Genomic DNA, 20360 nt, shown 5'->3' on the forward strand with positions numbered 1-20360 from the left:
GAGCAAATATGTTCTATATTTCGTATTGTACAGTATTTTTCAAATGCAGTGCTACTGAATGGGGGACCATTATCACTTATTATAATGGAAGCAAATCCAAAAACTGAAATGATATTGTCAAGTTCGTGTGCAACATCTTCCGCCGTGGTCCTACTCATTCTACGAATCTCAATCCATCTGGAGTATGCGTCAACTAAAAGTAAAAACGCGCGATTGTATTTTTGGAAAAAAATCTATATGAACGCGTTCAAATGGCCTGGTAGTTGATGGCCAGTTCCCGTACTTTTTTGTAGTTCTATCTATTCTGAGTAACTGGCATTTTTTGCAAGACAATGCGTAATTTTCTATATCGGTTCCAATTCCCTCCCAATAAATATATTTCCGTGCAATTTGTTTCATTTTTTTGCACACCACGATGATTGGCGTGTAGGAGTTGGAGAGAGGGTCATTTCAGCGAATTTGGAATTACTATACGCTCACCAAAAATGATACAGTTTGATTCTATATTTAACGCCTGTCTTTTTGAATAAAAGTTTTTCAACGGGTTGCTGTTGACTTGGTTGACTTGGTTGACTTGGCCAACCATTAATTACGTAATTATTTAGTTACAGCTGATAAAAGTGGATCATTGGTAGAATCATCGGCTATTATCTCAGAGTTGATATTTACTTTTTCATTGTCCACTAGGAAATTTAATCCATTAAACGAGCTTCGCTGACTTTCTTCCTGATCAGCAGGGCTTAAATCTTGATTCAAAGGAAGTCTCGAAAAGCAATCGGCCGCGTAATTCTCCTTCCCCGACATATATGAGATATTGAAATCAAATATTGATAACCGTAGGAAGTATCTTTGTAATCTACTAACGATTACAGCAGGATTTGCTTTTTTATTTATGAAAACACCTATCAATGGTTTATGATCGGTAATGATTTTTACTTTTTGGCCTAGTACATATTTATAAAATTTCTCCATTGCAAATACGATAGCTAAAGCTTCTCTATGAAGTATCGGATAGTTTTTCTCTGCTTTTGAAAGCCGCCGTGAAACAAAGAATACTGGCATTTCTTCATTGTTAACAGTGTGGCTCAGAATACCTGAGATTCCATCGTCACTGGCATCGCAAGTTACGGTGATATATTTGGTTGGATCAAAGTGTGTTAAGATTTGAGCGCTGCAGATTGTTTTTTTACTTACGTTGAAACCTTCATTACATTTTGGGTTCCATTCCCAATTGCAACCTTTACTCAGTAAGTCATACAGAGGAGACAGAATAAGACTAAGCTTAGGAACAAATTTCGTATAAAAAGTTATCATGCCGAGAAATGCCTTTAGTTGTTTTTTTGATGTTGGCATTGGCACAGCCATTATTGCTTCCACTTTCTCCGGATTTGGCGAAACACCCGCATCCGACAGAACGTGGCCCAAATACTTCACTTGGGAAACGAACCATTGACACTTCTCAGTATTAACCTTTACATTGTGTTGCGCTAAGCGTTTCAAGGCCTCTCTGATCTTTCCCAATAATTCACCATCTGATTCTGCCCAAATGAGGATGTCATCAATGTATGTTTGAACTTACTCTATGCCATGTAGGATTTTGTCCATGACGGATTGGAAAATTGTGGCTGCTGGTTTAACGCGAAACGGTAATCTTGAATAGGCATATAACCCTTTGTGAGTATTGATAACTAACATTTTTTTTGTGAATTCTGAAACTACTAGTTGTTGATACGCTCCCTTCAAATCGATCAGGGCAATTTTTTTCGCCCCACTTTTATTAGTTATCAATTCGTCTATTAATGGAAGTGGATAATGGTGAGTAATTATGTGTGGATTTACTGTTTTGGATTCATCCATGCATATTCGTATATCAATTTTATTTGGTTTTACTACCACTACTATAGGGGAAGCCCATTCGGCATACTCCACCTTCTCAAGAATTCCCTTAAATTCAAGATCATCTAAATGTTTGGCTACTTTTTCTCTGTGTTTAAAAGCCAACGTATAAGGTTTGTGTATGAAAGGTTTTGCATTTTCATCTATTCGAATGTCCACTACTACATTCTTAATTGGTTCGGTCAAGTCATTGTCAAATATCAAATACACTTACGAAATTACTCTTCAATTTTGAAATTGCTCCTTTTATCCAGTCACTCCTCTCTAGCTCAGTAATATTGTTAAGAGAAAAAGCGTTTCCCCACTTCGGCCAAATTATATTTAACCAGTCACGTCCTAACAAAGGAACAAAATTTCTCTGAGATTTGATAACCAATAGAAATAAACTTAATATTCTCCCACCTATCTCCACGCGCACACATATTTTTCCTATTACACTAACCGACTCTCCAGATATGATAAAAAATTTCCGTCCATCAGGTATCATTCTATATTTATTGAATTTTTCTCTATATGTTTCTAAAGAGCAAATCGTTGCGCAGGTACCCGTATCACATTCCACTAGGAAATTGTTGTCGTTCACTTTTAGTTCCACAATAGCTGGTGTTGTTTTATTGGACTCACCTAACATTGCATTGTTGATCCACGATTTTGATTCATCCTCCTCTTCTTGCTCGTTCTCGGAGGATCGTCAGAGAGTTCCTCATCGTTATCGAACTTCATTTTTAGGTCCTCCATCGCTGCTGATAATTGATTAATCCGCTCTTCGAAGACGCGTTTCCTATTCGCATTGTTTCTCATCGGCTGCCCGTTGTATCTCGGCTTTTTAGCTTTGGGTAAAGTGCAGTGATACGATAAATGACCCTGATTGTGACAATTATAGCAAACTACTTGGCTGTTGTCTCTAAGTCTTCCTCTATAGTTCACCAGATCATTTACACTATATCGCTATCTTGACTTTAACACTCCTATACTCGCGTATTGGTCTGTCAGACCGAGAAATCAATAATTCGTTCATTTCTCAGAAAATATCAACACTACGACTTTGCGATTCTCTCTAGCTTCGTTATTCGTCGTTCATCATCGTTTAGCGTATCGCATGTGTTGGTACAATAGGGACGTGTGCCACTTTTTCAACACTTTCGGTCTGACACACCGACGCGAGTATAGGAGTAACTTTTTTGGACATGTGCCTTTTTTCATATTTTAGAATATTGTTGAATGAAATGTATAAATTAATGTTAGTGGCGTGGAATATTTATTGAATATAATGCATAAGATCATTACAGGACTATTCTTATTCGATTTCAGTCCCTTTTGTAACTGGATTGAACGGATCCATATATTGACTATTCGTCGATATATTCGTCGTTAGATTCATACGTTCAAAAGCAAAATATAATTGTTTGACTTTCGTATAGTTATTCGCTAAATATAATGGTCATACATATACACACTTGTGAAAGAATTTCACTTGTGGAAGAATTATAAACAGTAAACTGTAAACTAATCGGTAGCTCATGGTAATTTTTAACAATTACAGTTTCGGGGATATGTTTTGTATAATGGACAATATCGACAAGAAAACAAGAAAAAGAAAATGATGTTCCTAGAAATCCTTTTATATAATCTTTTTATGCCCCATCTAAAAAGAGCATTAATTTAATTTACCAAGAAAACAGAGACCAAGAATATTAGAAATATGCACATTTTATATTCCAGAACCTTTATCATCTGGTAATTATCTAGAAGGTCGTTATACATTCTTCTCTTCGATAAAAGACCCAAGATTTCCAAGATCCCCACGGTAGTGACCACCTGCCAATAATTTTATCAATCGCCAATGAATCAGGTTCTCGTGAGTCAGTCGATATTGCGTATGACCTCACGAAAAATATTGACTGGAGAAAATTTGCAGAAATAATATCCGAAGCACTTGTTTCAATGCATGAACTTCCTCCACTCGAAGAGTATAATTTTATATCGAGTTTGATTTACGAAAGCGCACTTCAAGCTCAAAAGAAACGTGTTCCTGCTACCACTTTACGACGTCGTCCTCCATCACTTTGGTGGGACAAGGAGTGTTCAAAGGTCTACCTTGAAAAATCATCCGCTTTCAAAAAATTCCGGAAAACTGGACTAGTGGAATGGTTTCGAAAGCACCAAGCTCTAGAAGCCAAACTAAAAGGTCTGATTAAAGCAAAAAAGCGTGGATATTGGCGAAAGTTCGTCAATGGTTTGTCAAGGGAGACCGCTATGAGCACTCTTTGGAATACGGCTAGGAGAATGCGTGGCTGGAACCATACAAATGAAAGTGAGGAATACTCTGACCGTTGGATTTTCAAATTTGCAAGAAAGGTTTGTCCCGATTCCGTTCCTGCACAAAGCGTCGTACGCGACATTCCGCTCCAATGCGACATTGAGAATTTTTCGATGGTGGAATTCTCAATTGCCCTCCTCTCATGTAACAATTCAGCTCCGGGGTCGGACAAGATTAAATTCAACTTGTTGAAGAATCTTCCCGACTTGGCAAAACAGCGTTTGCTGAACTTGTTCAACAAGTTTCTGGAGCTGAATATTGTCCCGCATGACTGGAGACAAGTGAGAGTGATAGCCATACGAAAACCCAACAAGCCGGCTTGCGATCACAACTCGTATAGGCCGATTGCAATGTTATCCTGTATTCGTAAATTGTTAGAGAAAATGATTCTACTTCGTTTGGACAAGTGGGTTGAAGCGAACAATTTGCTGTCAAATACGCAGTTTGGCTTCCGCCGAGGTAAAGGGACAAATGATTGTCTCGCGCTGCTATCTTCTGAAATCCAAATCGCATTTGCTCGCAAAGAACAAATGGCTTCCGTTTTTCTCGATATCAAAGGGGCATTTGATTCAGTTTCCATGGAAATTCTCTCAGAGAAACTTCATAATCGTGGACTTTCACCAATTCTGAATAATTTCCTGTACAATTTACTGTCAGAAAAGCACATATTTTTCAATCATGGCAGCTTGAAATTTTCTCGATACAGTTTTATGGGCCTAACAAAAGGCTCCTGCCTAAGCCCCCTCTTGTACAGTTTTTACGTCAATGATATAGATGATTGTCTAACTAGAGATTGCACATTGAGACAACTTGCAGACGATGGAGTTATTTCCATCACGGGTACTAATCCCGCCGTTCTGCAAAAATCCTTGCAAGATACCCTGAACAATCTGTTCACGTGGGCTCTCAAGCTGGGTATCGAATTCTCTACGGAGAAAACCGAAATGGTCGTTTTTTCTAGGAAGCACGAACCCGCCCAATTCCAGCTTCACCTATCCGGCAAAACGATCAAGCACTCGATGTTTTTCAAATACCTTGGAGTATATTTTGACTCTAAATGTACCTGGGAAATACACATTGCGTATTTGAAACAGAAATGCTAGCAAAGAATAAATTTTCTCCAAACAATAACCGGAACATGGTGGGGTGCCCATCCAGGAGACCTCATTCAGTTGTACAAAACAACGATATTATCAGTGTTAGAATATGGCAGTTTTTGCTTCCGATCAGCTGCCAGGATTCATATTCTCAAGCTGGAGAGAATACAATATCGTTGATTGCGTATAGCCATGGGGTGTTTGCATTCGACACATACGATGAGTCTCGAAGTTTTGGCAGGAGTACCCCCGCTTACTCTTCGGTTCACAGAATTATCCTACAGATTTCTCATCCGTTGCAAGATCATGAATCCATTGGTGATTGATAACTTCGAAAATCTACTCCAACTGATTCCTCAGTCAAGTTTTATGTCTTTATACCAGGAGTACCTTACCCACGACGTGCACCCTTCACCAGGCATCTCCAACCAAGTTTGCTTCCCATACTTTTGCAATTCCTCTGTCATTTTTGATCTGTCCATGCGACAAAAAATCCATGGAATACCAGATCATCTACGCTCAGATTCTATTCCGCCGATATTTTCGGCAGAATATGGGGGCATAGTTAGATCTGATAAAATGTTCTTTACTGACGGTTCATTCATAAACGGGTCCACTGGCTTTGGCATCTTCAATGAAAATTCCAGTGTCTCTTTCAAACTCAAAGATCCTTGCTCCGTGTATGTTGCTGAACTGGGTGCGATATACTACGCACTGGGGATCATTGAAACATTGCCCATCGACCACTATTTTATTTTTTCAGACAGTCTCAGCTCATTAGAGGCAATCCGCTCAATGAAGGTTGATAAACGCTCATCTTATTTCCTAACAAGAATAAGACAACTATTGAGTGTTTTGGTCGAAAAATTTTTCAAGATTACCTTAGTATGGGTTCCCTCTCATTGCTCGATTCCGGGGAATGAGAAAGCGGACTCGCTAGCTAAGGTGGGCGCTTTAGAAGGCACACTTTTTGAAAGGCAAAATGCTTATATTGAATGTTTCCACATTCCTCGTCAGCACACGCTCGTAAGTTGGCAGCGCATGTGGAGTGGAGATGAGTTCGGTCGTTGGTTACACACGATTATCCCTAAGGTCTCGACGAGTGCATGGTTCAAGGGATTGAATGTAGGTCGTGATTTCATTCGCGTGATATCTCGGCTTATGTCCAATCACTACAACCTAAACGCGCATCTCTATCGCATTGGGCTCGCAGCAAACAATCTTTGTGATTGTGGCGATGGCTACCACGACATCGAGCATGTTGTCTGGTCGTGTATCCGGTTCCATGCTGCTCGCTCTCAGCTCTCTAGAGCACTAAGAGCACAAGGCAGACAATCGGATATCCCCGTCCGGGATATCTTAGGTAGCCGTGATCCTGATCTTCTGCTTCATCTATACCTGTTCCTCAGAAACGCCGATGTCAACGTTTAATGATGTTTCCTTCGTTGTGTCCCCGTTTCATATCCCTCCTATCCGATCGATAAACTTTTACTTAGTCGCGGCAATACATACACACACTCTTTACAGACACTCGGGCCAAAGGTTGTGCAGTCCACTGATCATTCAACAAGAGCCAAAGGTTGTACCGCTCATGACAACTCTACACGAACTGATGATTGCGCCGGCTAGTGACCATTCTATCCTGGATTCCTCGAGTCGAGAAAGACGCACCACGCTAGATATGAGGTACAGACTAGGGGGGCGTTGCTGATTAATGGTCAGCTGCATCCCAATAGGAAGTATCCCGTGTCGGGCACACGTACAGAGCATTGGAGACAGCAACATCCGAATTACGAAAACACTTGTAATACTTACCTCGAGCCAACCGCGAGTAATCGGTTACATATTACTAACATAGATAATATGAAAATTTGTATTGAACTCCCGGCCCCGTGAGGCTAACGCCATATGAGCCTTTATAAAAATATATATTTTGGAAAAAAAAGACCCGAAAAACACGCAACAACTGCATGAAATGTAAAAAATATGTTTGTTTCGAGCATGCAGTTATGCTATGTTCTGATTCTTACTCCAATGAAACCACAATCGTTTAATACGTTTTTATGTTATTTTACAGCTCTTTATACTTCCATGAATTATATTCAGTTGTTTACTTTTAATTAATAACAGTGAAAAAATCAAATTTCGTTATTTGTGTTGGAGTATCCAAAATTACTCTGTTCTGAGGAGGCTGAATTAGATGACTATTAAAACATAATAAAAATGAAGAAAACATATTTTTTGGAGATTTTTCATTCAATCATACCCTCTTCTTCAAATAAATGCCAATACAGCCTGAAAAATACAGAATGGCAACATTACAGAGAAGTTCAATTTCCGGTCTGCGACACCGTGCGCGAGTATACGTGTTATAATTTTGCACGCTTGTACAGAAGGGTTAAACAAAATTAGGATTAGTTGTATTTTTTTAAAGAACACATATAAAAGTTGTTGTTAGAAAAAACTTTTTCCCTGTAAAAGTGCTCATCTTCCGATGTATGGACAACTTGTTGTAAATTATAAGTGCTATTCATATATATATATTTTTTGAGAATTAAAAAAAATACGTTTTTGGGGAAAATGAATTTTAATTTTCTAAATAACTTTTTTTCAACAAAAATTTTTTCCAAAAAAAATTTGGTCATTTTTTTGTGAAAATGTTAACAATTCCCTACATTTCACATTTCATGACACATGTTTTTACACCCACAACGATTCACTGCTATCTGAGATGGTGCTACCAACGGCCATTCGAGTTGACATGAAATTCGTCTTGAATAAGCAGTGATATATAACTTTGTGAGATTATGAAAGATGAACAAGATTCTTTTATTTTTTCTGAACTTCTAGTAAATGTTTACTAAACAATGTTTTTATGTCCATGATTTCATGTTTAGGCTATAATGCTTCTTCGTGTGATATCTTTCGCATGTGTCACGAAAATAATTAGTTTGGCGTCTTTCGCTTTTTATCTATCTGTTTGAACATACAGAAAAATGCTCTTTAGAGTAGCTCGGGACAAAGGTGCCCATTGGTCTTTTTGAAACCAACGAGCATCAAAATTCGACAACAATGTATTCGTTTGACACACTATTACACCAGCAGCTGATATATAGAAACAAGATACATTTCATGAAAGTGGCAAAAAGTTATGAGGTAAGAAGAGTTTTGCGTTGTTTTGATCAATTTTTTTTTAATTCGGGGATGACGATTTAGTTCCCTAAAATAAACTGAAAAGTTCGAAACTACATTGTCAAGGAAACCTTCAATCTATAGTAGATAATAGTGAGTATTCGTTTTTGTGAAAAAATTCCTGGGATTTTTTTTAGAAACTCGATGAGCTGAAAAATTGCATTTGGGGAAAAAATGCGCAGTGGCTGTGGGGCAATAGTTCGCACCAGCGTTTTGCTCTCAAAAAATTTAGCTTCGAAAAATCATTAGGGGAAAAGGGGGGAATTTGGACCACCTAAGCAAATCACCTAATATTTCCAAACCAATACGGTCTAAATCAAAAATGTCACATTGTATACTGAGCTACACTTGTTTTCTCTCAATAAATAATGTTTAATCATAATATAAAGTTTCAATCTACCAAATATATTATAAAATAAAAGAGATGATTTTTGGACATTAAAATTTGATGCGGCGTGATTTGGACATACTTATGTTTATGTAAAGTATTTTGGGATAATGTTACAATCAGTCACAATGTTTTGGGATCGATACCAGGTGTCTTGGTCAGATTGCAGACCAGAAAAGTTGGATTGACACCATCTCGAATTCTGCATAAATCTATTCACTGTTGGTCGAGCATTTTCAAACACTTTTGATGCTTGGTCAAAGAAAATCTATTCTCGATGACCTGCGTTGCTCTTTCAAGCTCCTCCTTCTTCCAACGTTGTCTGTCCATCCTCTTTTTGTAATTCAGCGGCATCTGGAATCAATTAGACCAAAGAAAAGTCTCAAACCTGTAGGACCAATTCACCCCACAGAAACATGTCCATGTCACCCCATACAACACGCAAAAATTAAAATGCAATCAATTTCATTTATTGTTATCAAACTTACAGTTTCGCTACATCAAATTGCTCCTTTTCTGTAGGCGAACAGAACTTTACTGCACAATACACGAAAAGTTTGTTTAATTAGCGGGAAAAACCTTAAAACCACTATCGAAAAACTCACATTTTTTTACGATCAAAGTGCTTGCTGTGTTTATGCTACCGTTTCCCTCTACTTGTAAAGTTTTACCAAAGTTTTTTTTACTTTAGGTACATACGGTTCAACAATAGAAGGAAATGACATTATAAAAGATCCAAGTTGAGCCGTAATTTTTGAGATAAAGGGGTGGTCCAAATCACCCCATATTGACCAAATCACCCCGTGTTACCCCACTCGAAAACGATGTTCATTACACTGGTGCTCATTGATAGTGTTGTTTCATATTTATCGACTCTCGCTTGAGCAGTAGGTTATCAACACAAGACAGGCTGAAATTCGCCGTATTTGATTGTTTGAACGTGAATATTTTCGGCTCTGGTAGTGACACAAACTACAGTTGTTTAAGTGTCACTACCTGAGCATTTGTATAGAGAATGAAAAAAGAGGAATATCGTATTTTGATCAAACCTTGTTTTTTGAATGGAAAAACTCCTGAACAATCAATGCAGTTGCTAACGAAATGTTATCCCACTTCTGCTTAATGTTTAGTGAATTTGAAATGGGCCGTGCAAGCACCGCAGATTAACCTCTCTCTGGAAGGCCAAAAGAGGCTACGAGTCCAGAAATCGTAAAACAAGTGCATCTACTCGTTCTGAACGATCATAAAGTGAAGTTACGCGAGTTATCTGAAGCCGTAGACATTTCAAAAGAACGAGTGGGATACATTTTGCACGACATTTTGGACATGAAACAGCATGAATCCGCGCGATGGGTGCCGCGTTTGCTGGTCGTCGACTAAAAACAGTGGCGCGTTGATGAATCAACAGCCGGTTTGGCGTTGTTGAAGTGTAATCGTGTGGACTTCTTTCGACGTTTTGTGACAATGGATGAAACGTGGATCCATTACCACACTCCTATGTCCAATAGACAGTCCGCAGAGTCACTGGCACTGAGTCGCATTTCGAAGACTTAGACGTTTCTTGCTACAGAAAGGGAATCGAAATGATGGAAACTCGTTATAACAAGTGTATTGCCCTCGAAGGAAACTTTTCAGCCCATGTAGGGAATCGTAATCGATTCTAATCATTAGCCATTTTTATTGAAAAACGTAGTCCTACGTCAATAATGAAGTTCAACTCCAAACAAGTAAACCGTCCAGCGTCCTAAATTTCAACTATTTAGGAGGTTTTGATATAATCCACCTAACTCCGGAGACAGAGAGTGATCGAGTGAAAAAGCTGAAAACTTCCCACTAAAAGCATACTTTTTTTCCCAATGCAGTATTAAGGCGGGATTCATTGAGCGTTTGTGCAACCTGTGTAAATAACACCAAAGTTGAAGAACAAAAAAAAACTCCTCACCCGATATCAAGCAGTGACTTTACGTAGTGCAAAACCAAGCAACAAACAACACCGAAGATGAAAAGTGCGATCCTGTGGAATAAATGGAGGCGAAGTGTAAATCCCACCGTCCACCGCCCGTCCAGCAATCGTCCCTTCTGAAACCTTCTGAACCGCCCTCCTGTCTGGCCGGCGGCTCGTCGGCAGCGAAGAAAAAACCTCCCCGCGGCGCCAAGGGCGGTCGGGCGCCAAAGCATACGGTCAAGTTTGCCGACCAGAGCGACCAGGAAATCCTCGTGGTGACAGTCGAACCGCCCTCGCCGACTCCTCCGGCCAGCCCCGGAGATCATCAGCGGCAAGTGCATCATCGTCGTCGTCGTCCATCACCGGACGCAGCACCGGAAAAGCCACCGCGCCTGTTCAGCAGTTGCCAGTTGCCGGCCCTCGAGCTAGCCACCTACCCGAAGGGAACTCCTCATCCAGCTGCAGACCCAGGTGGGAAACAGCAACAGCAACCGCGGGAAAAAGTTAAATCAACCGAACCGAGCGACCGCCGGTCGAAAAGTGCAAAAAAGTCTGCTGCTGCAGCCGGCGGCACAAAAAAGCGGAAGGAGGCCCCACCGGCGGAAAGGCGTCTGCTGGAGGGATGCACGACTCTCATGTACGCCTGCCAGCAGGGACTCACCGAGGAAATTGTTAAGGAATTGCGCGAAAAGGTAAGCGGATCATAATTTTCACTGTACTTTCAGCAGACCATTACGGGGCTGGTGAGAAATTGGTTCAGCTCCAGTGCTTGCTTCGGAGTTCATTTTTATGTGCGGAGAATTTACGACTGTCACGCTCGAACAATGTTTCGTTCCGGTTTTTTTTTAACTTCCCTCTATTCAGTTCGTATCGGTTTCTAGTATCATAGCACTCCAATGATAAACATTCAACACAATCCGTTTGATCATGGATATTTTTCAGAACGATGGAAATGGTTTTTATTCATTCCGAAGAAAGATTGGGCAGGTAGTTTCCCCTTAACCCATTAGAAACCCCAATGTTCAAAAATTATGTTTTTCTGCAATGTTCCATTTTCCGGGAAATGACTGTTCGAAAGACTCATAGTTGCTGTGAACTGATTTCATTGCCCAATAAAGTTATACAAAATTCAATGAAACTGATGGTAATGAATAAAGCTATCGTTTGGTTCAAAAATCATATGGATGCTCTCCAAAGGGATGAAATTTTATCAAAGTTGCTGCACGAATTTCCGAAAAGTTGACCGTGTTATGTGTTATATGCAGCATCCGATTCAACCTGGTCACTTACGAAACAGCTAGTGTCTTCGTTTCTCCGTCTCGATATCGGTCATCATATCACACTGTGTAAACAATCCCTTAGAGCTCGCACAAGTAGCGATTTGCATCGTGCCATCTGCAATTTGAAGGCTCATCGTAAGTCTGCAAAAAAAACCGGACAATGACATTCAATCGTCCTGAAATAATCTGCGTTCGGGCGCCTGGACTCGTATCCCTCGTGTCGACCACGATGGGCTTTTCGCAAATCCCTCCGACACGTGAGCAAAAAGCAAACATAGAGTGCCAGTTACACCCATCCGATTAGCTGCGAGCCTCATATTATTCAAGCCTCAAGCCGTAGATGTGTGAATCTCTTCCCTTTTAAGGCGATTCAAATGAATCCATCGGCACTCGACGAGCTTCTGTACGATTAAATCCAAGTCGTTTCACTATGTTCCAAGCAAGAGTCGTGATGAGCTGTTTTTGTAGTTTCCGACACTCCCCCAGATGGGAGAGAAGGCAACGTTCCTCGTTGCAAGATAGCTAACGATACGATGCTTCGATGGAAAAAGTGCCAGAGCGGAAGGTTGGCTTCGAGGAAGCCACAATCAGCGTCACAACCCACACTGGCTGTGTTCACTGATTGGGAGCTGTGCATTTGTGCTTGATGCATTGCAATTAATTCACAATCGTTCTAGTGATGGCAACCAATGCCCATGGCGTCTTCAACTTCTGGTTTTCACTATCAACATCACAAATTGGAAGAATTGTTAACAAATGTTGGGGGTTGATTTTATTATCATTCACGAACGACCAAAGAGGCAGGGGATCAAAGACAACGTAAGTCTCGTTTCGCTTCCCGTGTAACGCTTGATATTCATCAAACAAGAAATCAATTCAACAGAACTAGTTTCTCCGATTGGAAACTGTCTATCTTCATTCCATACATTGCATGGTAGCAATTGATCTTCTATTGCTCGAATGTTCGCATAAGAGATGTCACTGTTGGTGTCTTCAACATTTGGTTTTCACTTTTTACATCTCAAATCGTTCAAAATGTTCAGCAGGGCCAGAGACAATGTGAGTCTTATTTCACTCTCAACAAGCTATCAGTCCAACAAGATTTGCCTCGTTGATTGGGAACTGTATGTCTATATTTGATGCGTTGCACAGCAGCGATTAATCTGCAATCAGAGCATTGCTGATTCGAAGAATTGTATCTGATGCTTCCGTTATCCGCAAAATTTGCTTTCTATTTTTCACATCACAAATTGAAAGATTTGCCAACAAATGTTGGGGGTTGATTTTAAAGACAATGTAAGTCACGTTTCGCTTCCAGTGTTCTCTCGTTACTCAGCGAACGAGAGATCAGTTCAACTGAAGACGAAATTCACTCTTCTCAATGCTGGATCTGTTGCAAAAAAATGTTGTAATGTAATCTTCAAGCGTTGCGCCTTTTGCTTGAATCCTGATTTGAGAGTTGAAGAACGAACGTCAAATCAAAACAGTGGAATTATCGTACACCCACATACCTATAAAACCCAATCATATTTTTCATATTTTTGAATGCACACCCAGAATGAATTACGTCAAACTTAAGTTGACAAATTTTGATAGTTCCACCCTTAACTGCACCCTGAATATTGATAGTTTCGATCTCGAAACTTGTTGTAACTAGATCGATATCACCAAGAATGATTTGATTGATGTGCTGTTGCTATAAGTGCTATAATTACATTTTAATCCTTTTTTTTATTTTATACTAGCTGACCCGGCAAACTTCGTCCCGCCCAAAAAGTATTTTTCGTTATCACATCCACGTTTTCTTACTACGTGCACGTTCATGAGTTCAATCGCAGAACTGTTCATTGATTGATCATCTAATTGTTACCGATCGATGACGCAACAGGGAGGGCAGTTCAATTTTTGTTTAATTAAATGTAGTAATTGTTCAGAAATAGTCTTTAAGTAAATATTCGTTTTGTTCCTTGTTGGCTGATTCCTTAATAATATCGTTTTTTTTTTTTTATTAATCCGTTTATTTTTACAGGCTCAGTTACATAGGTTTAAACGAGCCACGCTCTTAAATATATTTTTACTATAAAATATTAACATGTTTCCTTAATTCTATGGTTAATAAAATAGGAAACCGATTACTCGCGGTCGACTCGAGTTTAGAAGGGTGACACACTTTGATTGGGAAAAGGATGGGATGTAAGGATATTGTAGCAATGTTCACACTCACACTCGCATTTACATTCACATTCTCATTCACACTCACACTTCACACTCAATTCTTAAAACTATCCTTACATCTAATATGTATTCACAATTTAACTTATTCTAATGTTAGTAGGAAGGGAACCGATAGTTCGCGAAGGACGAAAAGGAGGGGTAAAGGATGTAAGAACATCACACTCGAAGATCGATGGCTTCAAGGAAAACATATATTTGGGACATATAATCAAGATCTAGCCGAGCCAACACATCTCTCACCGGCACATTGGGTTGCTTTCCTCGAGCCCGAAGGGAGTTTTCTAAATTCGATCTGGCGACAAGATACAACTCGCACGACCAAACAATAATATCGTTGTTAACGTTAATTTGTTGTATGAATTATTTATTGTACTAACTAACCGTAGTTTTAAGTGTATAAATGTACTAACCTAAAATTGTAATGTGTAACCATCGTCAGCCCCCTTGAATAAAATCGGCGGGCTAACCATGATGAATTGATGGTGTTCCAGAAGTGGGAGAGAGGGAGGAAGGAAGGAGACAGAGGGATGAGAGGGAGAATGGATTGAGAGAGAGAGAAATGGACCGAAAAAGGAAGAAGGACCAAGGTTTCGTGGAAAGAAAATGAAGCGGCTTCGGCCATTTCTGCTGGAGTCTGGAAACGACCAACACCTGTACGAAAAGAGTGAAGTTCGAACCCGTTAAGAAAATAATTTATAGTGAGTGATAAACTCCTGAGCGTGTGAAAAGGGAAAGCAGGGACGCTTCGGTTCACGCTGTCTCCAAGCGTGTCCCCGGATTACAATCCTCCAGCCGCCCGTGCGCAAGTTAAGCGCGACAGTGAATCCAGTGATTTCTACAATTGGAACGAAATTCGCTATCAAATCAGCCTGTGGAATCACAGTTCAATCACAGTGTCGTCCGCGGTACAGGGAGTCCCCCGTATTTCGGAAGCCGATCCTGAGATAACTTATAGAGGTGAGCTAAGCGGGGTGGAGTAATCCATAACTTTCATAATTTATCCTTTATAATTAATTTTTAATATAAAATTTGAGTACTTCTACCAAATCTCGACATTATAATAACAGATTATTTCAAGACACAATACTCGTGCAAGATTTTTCATCCGCTTGCAAATAACATGTTTGTCCGTTACATGGAATAAATGTTCGATACAGAAAATATGATAGAATGAAGACAGTTCTAAATTGGACAATTCCTTTTTCGAGTTTTGCTCTTATCAATACATTCGGCGATCCATTTTTATTTAAATAGATAGAAGACGATATAGGAGTGCGTTTTATCATAGAAAAATCCATTTCGACTTTTGAACGAATATCAATTTCGGTACCGCAAACACAACGCTTTCTCAATATGTAATTGTACATCACATGCGAATTGAATTTATCGAATTCCCCATTTTCCTTCAGAGTTTTCCGAAAAATTTGAATTGTCATGTTTGGTTGAAATATGTGTATTATTTTTATGGGATCCCCTTTCCTTTTCCAGAGGAGGAAGGGGTGTCATACCATCATAGACACATTTCTCGTATCCAAAAACCCACACATCCCAAATTTGGCTCAATTTGCTCGATTAGTTCTCGAGTTATGCAGAATTTTGGGTTTCATTTCTATGGCAGTCCTTCTTAAAAAGTGTTGAACCACCTTAGAAATGTTTCCTGACCCCTTAAAAGAGAGAGGGAGTATCTAACCGCCATAGAATCATTTATTGTACCCTAAAACCTCCACATGCCAAATTTGGTTTCATTTACTTGATTAATTCTCGAGTAATGCAGGAATTTGTGTTTCATTTGTATGGCAGACCCCCCCCCCATAAGAAGTAGGGGTAGTGGGGTAAAATGGTCACCTGCTTGTTTGGTAGTATAACTATTGTTATTGACACCGTATTGATAGTCATCTTATGTTTGAAGAAGTTCATGACTCTTGAGTCACCCTGTACTACAGTACAGCTGTCGCATGTCAAAATATAAATAAAAACAAAAAACGGCCGTAGTTTTATGCGTCTCGAATTTAAGGAGTTTCTAGTGAAATTTTGTTAATTTGACCTGATGTTTGCAACAAATCAACAGTTTGGACGACTGTTCGCATATTCAAGGGGAGGTGAACAGATATTTTGTTCAATTTCAGCGATTATTTCGCATATTTCGCATTTTGTTGTTTGGGGGGGCAAAGTGGTCAGTGGAGGATTACTACTGATAATGTTCTGTTTTCATAAGCTGATACACCTTATCACCTTCTACTTCTAAAGGAGATGCTTTTGCGGTTTTGATCCAGGAAAAATTTGCCACCCCAACCAAAACCAAGCCTCATTTTGAAACACGTTATGTGCTTCCTACTACGTTTTTGTACGTATGAGAAAATTTCAATTACGATTCTAGGTGAATAAGCCTAGCTCATTTCATACATATACCTACAATTTCAATAATGATTTAAACAAATTTGGCCAACAAAACACGCATAAATCTATCTCTTCTTACGTTATATGTGCGAGCAGTGCCATAAATTATCAAAATTTATTCACGACGATAAGAATTAGCTTTTTCTCAGTGTCTGGTGAATTCTCTTCTGCTGAAACACAACATCATATCTCTCATAGTGAGTGTAACACAAGAGTTCATTTCAATCATGTCAAGGATGCGTGAACTTTGTTTACTATATTGAATTAAAACAGCACGAATTAATTTCGATAAACCTGCGTTCGCGCACCTTCCTTACTGTCAATAATTTAAGATGATTATCACGGAAGCCAAATTTATATTCATCGCTTGCAGTGATTTTTTATTAAATCCGATTCTTATACTGATTAAAAACAAAGAATGCTCTTACGTACATCAGACTTTGGATGTAGATAATTTTACCCACCACGTCCTTACCCAGCATACAGATACTGCGGTTAAATGTGGCTTGTTGAATGAAATCAATTTCAATACGAAGAAGCCAAGAATAGTGACTAAGCGTCCCATGGCCGTTCCCTCTTCACACGCTTCTAACTTTTTTTTTGTTTTAATACTTTTCTTTTGTGTATATATTTTTTGTATTTTTAAATGATTAATTAGCAGAAATAGAATTATGAATATCGAAAAATATTATTTGTTTTATTTATTCAGAGCTCAAACTGAAAATCATACATCCACACTGACATACTCTCTAGTCGATTTCATTCTCAATTGGTTGAATTGGCGCACCCATTATCGAAGGCTTTTAAAAAACGCTAAACGAAATAGAAACTTCGAACATGAAACTTGAGCCTGTGAAAACTCCTTAGTAGTTTGTACGGATGAATTCAAATTTTGATGGGTAATTCTGATATTTCAATTCCGTTCATTTTAGGGTTTGCTTTATTGTAATAGAATGAACTACTGCCGTTGCAAATGACACATGTTTTATTTCTATGAAATGGTAATGCTTTCAAGTCGTTCAAGATTACATGCTTAATTATTTAATATCTGATTACTAGCCACATGGACGAATCTTCAGCACACTGTGACCCAGAACGCTAGAATTTTACAACGACTTACAGCCCTTGGCAGCTAGCTTCTTCAATCATAAAACTTTTCCATTAAATTGAATTCCCCCGCTTGAGTATCTTGGAGCAAAACAAAGGTTTTTTTTTCTCCACACCTCTCTCCTCCCTCAATTCTGTCCCACTCGGAGGGAATGAAGTCCTTTTTTCTCCATTCCGGAGCAATCCTTTTTCCGCTTCGTTGCTCGACATACCTCTGGGCTCGACCGAAGTATCCCAATCCAACAACTTTATCAATTTGTTCAAACATTCCCATCGTTGTCCGGTTTTGCTTTTTCTCCCGTCCATTGCTCAAAGAATGTGACCGAAATTGCGTTTGCGAATTAGTATCAGTTTCTTGTAAACACAGCGGTAGAGAATCACATCGATCTTCGGAATGTCAACAAGCCAAAACTCTCCTGCTCGCAACTTGAAAGGGCCAAACAAGCGATTGAGCAAGAACGGAAATAACAAACATCTCCACTTTATGAATTGTGTAACTCAACTCTGCCGTTGCTTGGGGAAGACGAAGAAGACTCAGACGGTTTAAAGTTTTTCGCTCAACCGAAGCCCGGGGGCCGGGAACCGAATAACCAACAGAGAGATGCTTTCCGCATTCAGCTGAATGTGTGGCATGTACCCTTTCATGTTTGGGCCGGAGGCTTGCCTGGTACATGAGCATGGTCTCCGGATTGAATGTACGAACAGGGCCATATGTGTGTTGCGTCCATTGCCCGAACGATCGACCCCAAAATGTGTGTTGTGGGAAAACCGACAGCAAAAGACTGCTGTCGATGCGTTGTGTAGCACACACTTTTCCAATTGTAAGATTGGTCCCCACACATGTTTCCCCCTCCTTTCCACAGTGCAAAATCTACTAAACCAATTGACATAATGGTTTTGGCACGTATACTGCCCCAACCCCGGCCCACTCCGCTCATTGCTTCTCGGGCTAAGATCCGAATCATGCTCTGCAAATCACCCCAGAGGACCAATTGCTGGTGGCCGAGAGCCGTCTTCCTTTTGGCTGCCCGGGGAGGAAGCCCAACAGAAATTGATTTTGAGATTCATAAATGATGTTGTGGAGTTAATTCTGGTGAAACAGTCCGATTGTACTTTGTCCTCTGCTGGGATTAGGTACGGATTAATTCAATCGATGCTACCGACTGTGTGTTTGTACGTTCTGGTGCTTACCTTGATTTCGTTGGTTTCCCAGCAGCCAATTTTCGTCTACTCTAATAACCGCTGTCCTATTGGGCAGCCTTTTGGGCAGAGTAAATCCGATAAACACCCAAATTGACTTAGGAGCTGGTTTTTATTTCCCCCAGCATTAGTCTATTGGTGTATTTTGCTGAATAATTGAAAGTTTGAGGTAGGAATACAGAGCTTCGAATACAATTTAGGATTAGTTGAGTTTGGGTGTGTAAGCGCAATGGCAATTTTCTACCTTAATTTGACACCGAAACCTAGTTACCTAGTAATCAGTGAAACGGAAGTCATTTTGAACGAGTTGCCGGTATAGTTTAGTCCTGAATGGTATAATTTAATAATGTAAAATGTGGCAACCAGTTTGCATATCTATTATGGTGAAATGAAACACAATATCTTAGTACCGATATTAGCAATAGTTTTTTTTAAGTTTTTGAGCTAATTATAGCTACTAGTTAGCACTATGCGAATCGACAACTTATCATACGACTAGTTTGACCGACAGAAATGGAGAACATAGTTGTATTTAAATATTAGACTGGGGAAAAGTGGCATTAGGGTAACCATGAAAAAACCGGTTTTTTCCTCAAACTTTTATATTTATATTTCTACATCAAAATTGTCTGCGTACGACTTTCAGAGCTTATCAATACCAAAATTTTGCGATGCAGAACGTGTCAATATATTAATCCTGCTCATAGTTAGTTTCACCCAAAAACTCATGATTTCAATTTTAATTTACTGGAATACAAAAATAACATGTGTATCTTCTTTGAAAATCACATATTATATGAAGTGAAATTTGTTTCTTTCAAATTCCGTCAACAAACATTTTTTATGTTTGTCCCAGAGAGATTGGCAAGTAATTGAAGAGAGCGTATTTTTAGGGGAACAAATATGAATTACTTTGAGTTAAGTGGAGATATTGACAAGTTCTGCAAAATTTTTGTATTAGTAAGCTCTAAAAGTCATTCGAAGACAGATTATATGTAGAATTTGAAAAGTAAAAGTTGGAGCAAAAACACAGTTTTTTTCATGGTAATGCAAATTACAAAAAATGCGCTTTATCGTTTATTTCAAGAGATAGAAAAAAACTTTTTTATATAAAGATGTCTCAAATAACTGGGAATACAACATTGTCGAACCATGTTTACCTCTATCTATAAAGATAAGAAAGTTATATTTTTAATTTCATCGACAATTTCGGTCACCCTATTTTTGATAATATAAAGATGAGCGCTCTATTACATGTAACAACTTTTTTTTTATCCCTTTTGTTTATTTTGGGCTCATCAGC

The 20360-nt window shown here is 39.2% G+C and overlaps 1 protein-coding gene across 6 annotated transcripts in view; it reads left to right on the forward strand.

The window, feature by feature from the left end:
• The window catches only part of LOC129763357 (proteoglycan 4), a 154308-nt gene that overhangs the window by 55946 nt on the left and 78002 nt on the right, over positions 1-20360 (forward strand). For 3 of the 6 annotated variants that reach the window (XM_055762324.1, XM_055762330.1, XM_055762329.1), the window contains exon 1: positions 11336-11530. The exons of 1 other annotated variant lie outside the window; for it this stretch is intronic. In XM_055762324.1, the coding sequence (XP_055618299.1) occupies positions 11474-11530 (57 nt within the window). In that variant the 5' untranslated portion in view covers positions 11336-11473. Of the gene's footprint in view, positions 1-11068; positions 11531-15171; positions 15311-20360 lie in introns of those variants that run through there. 2 more of the 6 variants (XM_055762328.1, XM_055762327.1) reach the window with 2 other exon arrangements.

This window comes from Toxorhynchites rutilus, chromosome 1 (assembly GCF_029784135.1).
Source record: "Toxorhynchites rutilus septentrionalis strain SRP chromosome 1, ASM2978413v1, whole genome shotgun sequence".
Taxonomy (NCBI): Eukaryota; Metazoa; Arthropoda; class Insecta; order Diptera; family Culicidae; genus Toxorhynchites; species Toxorhynchites rutilus.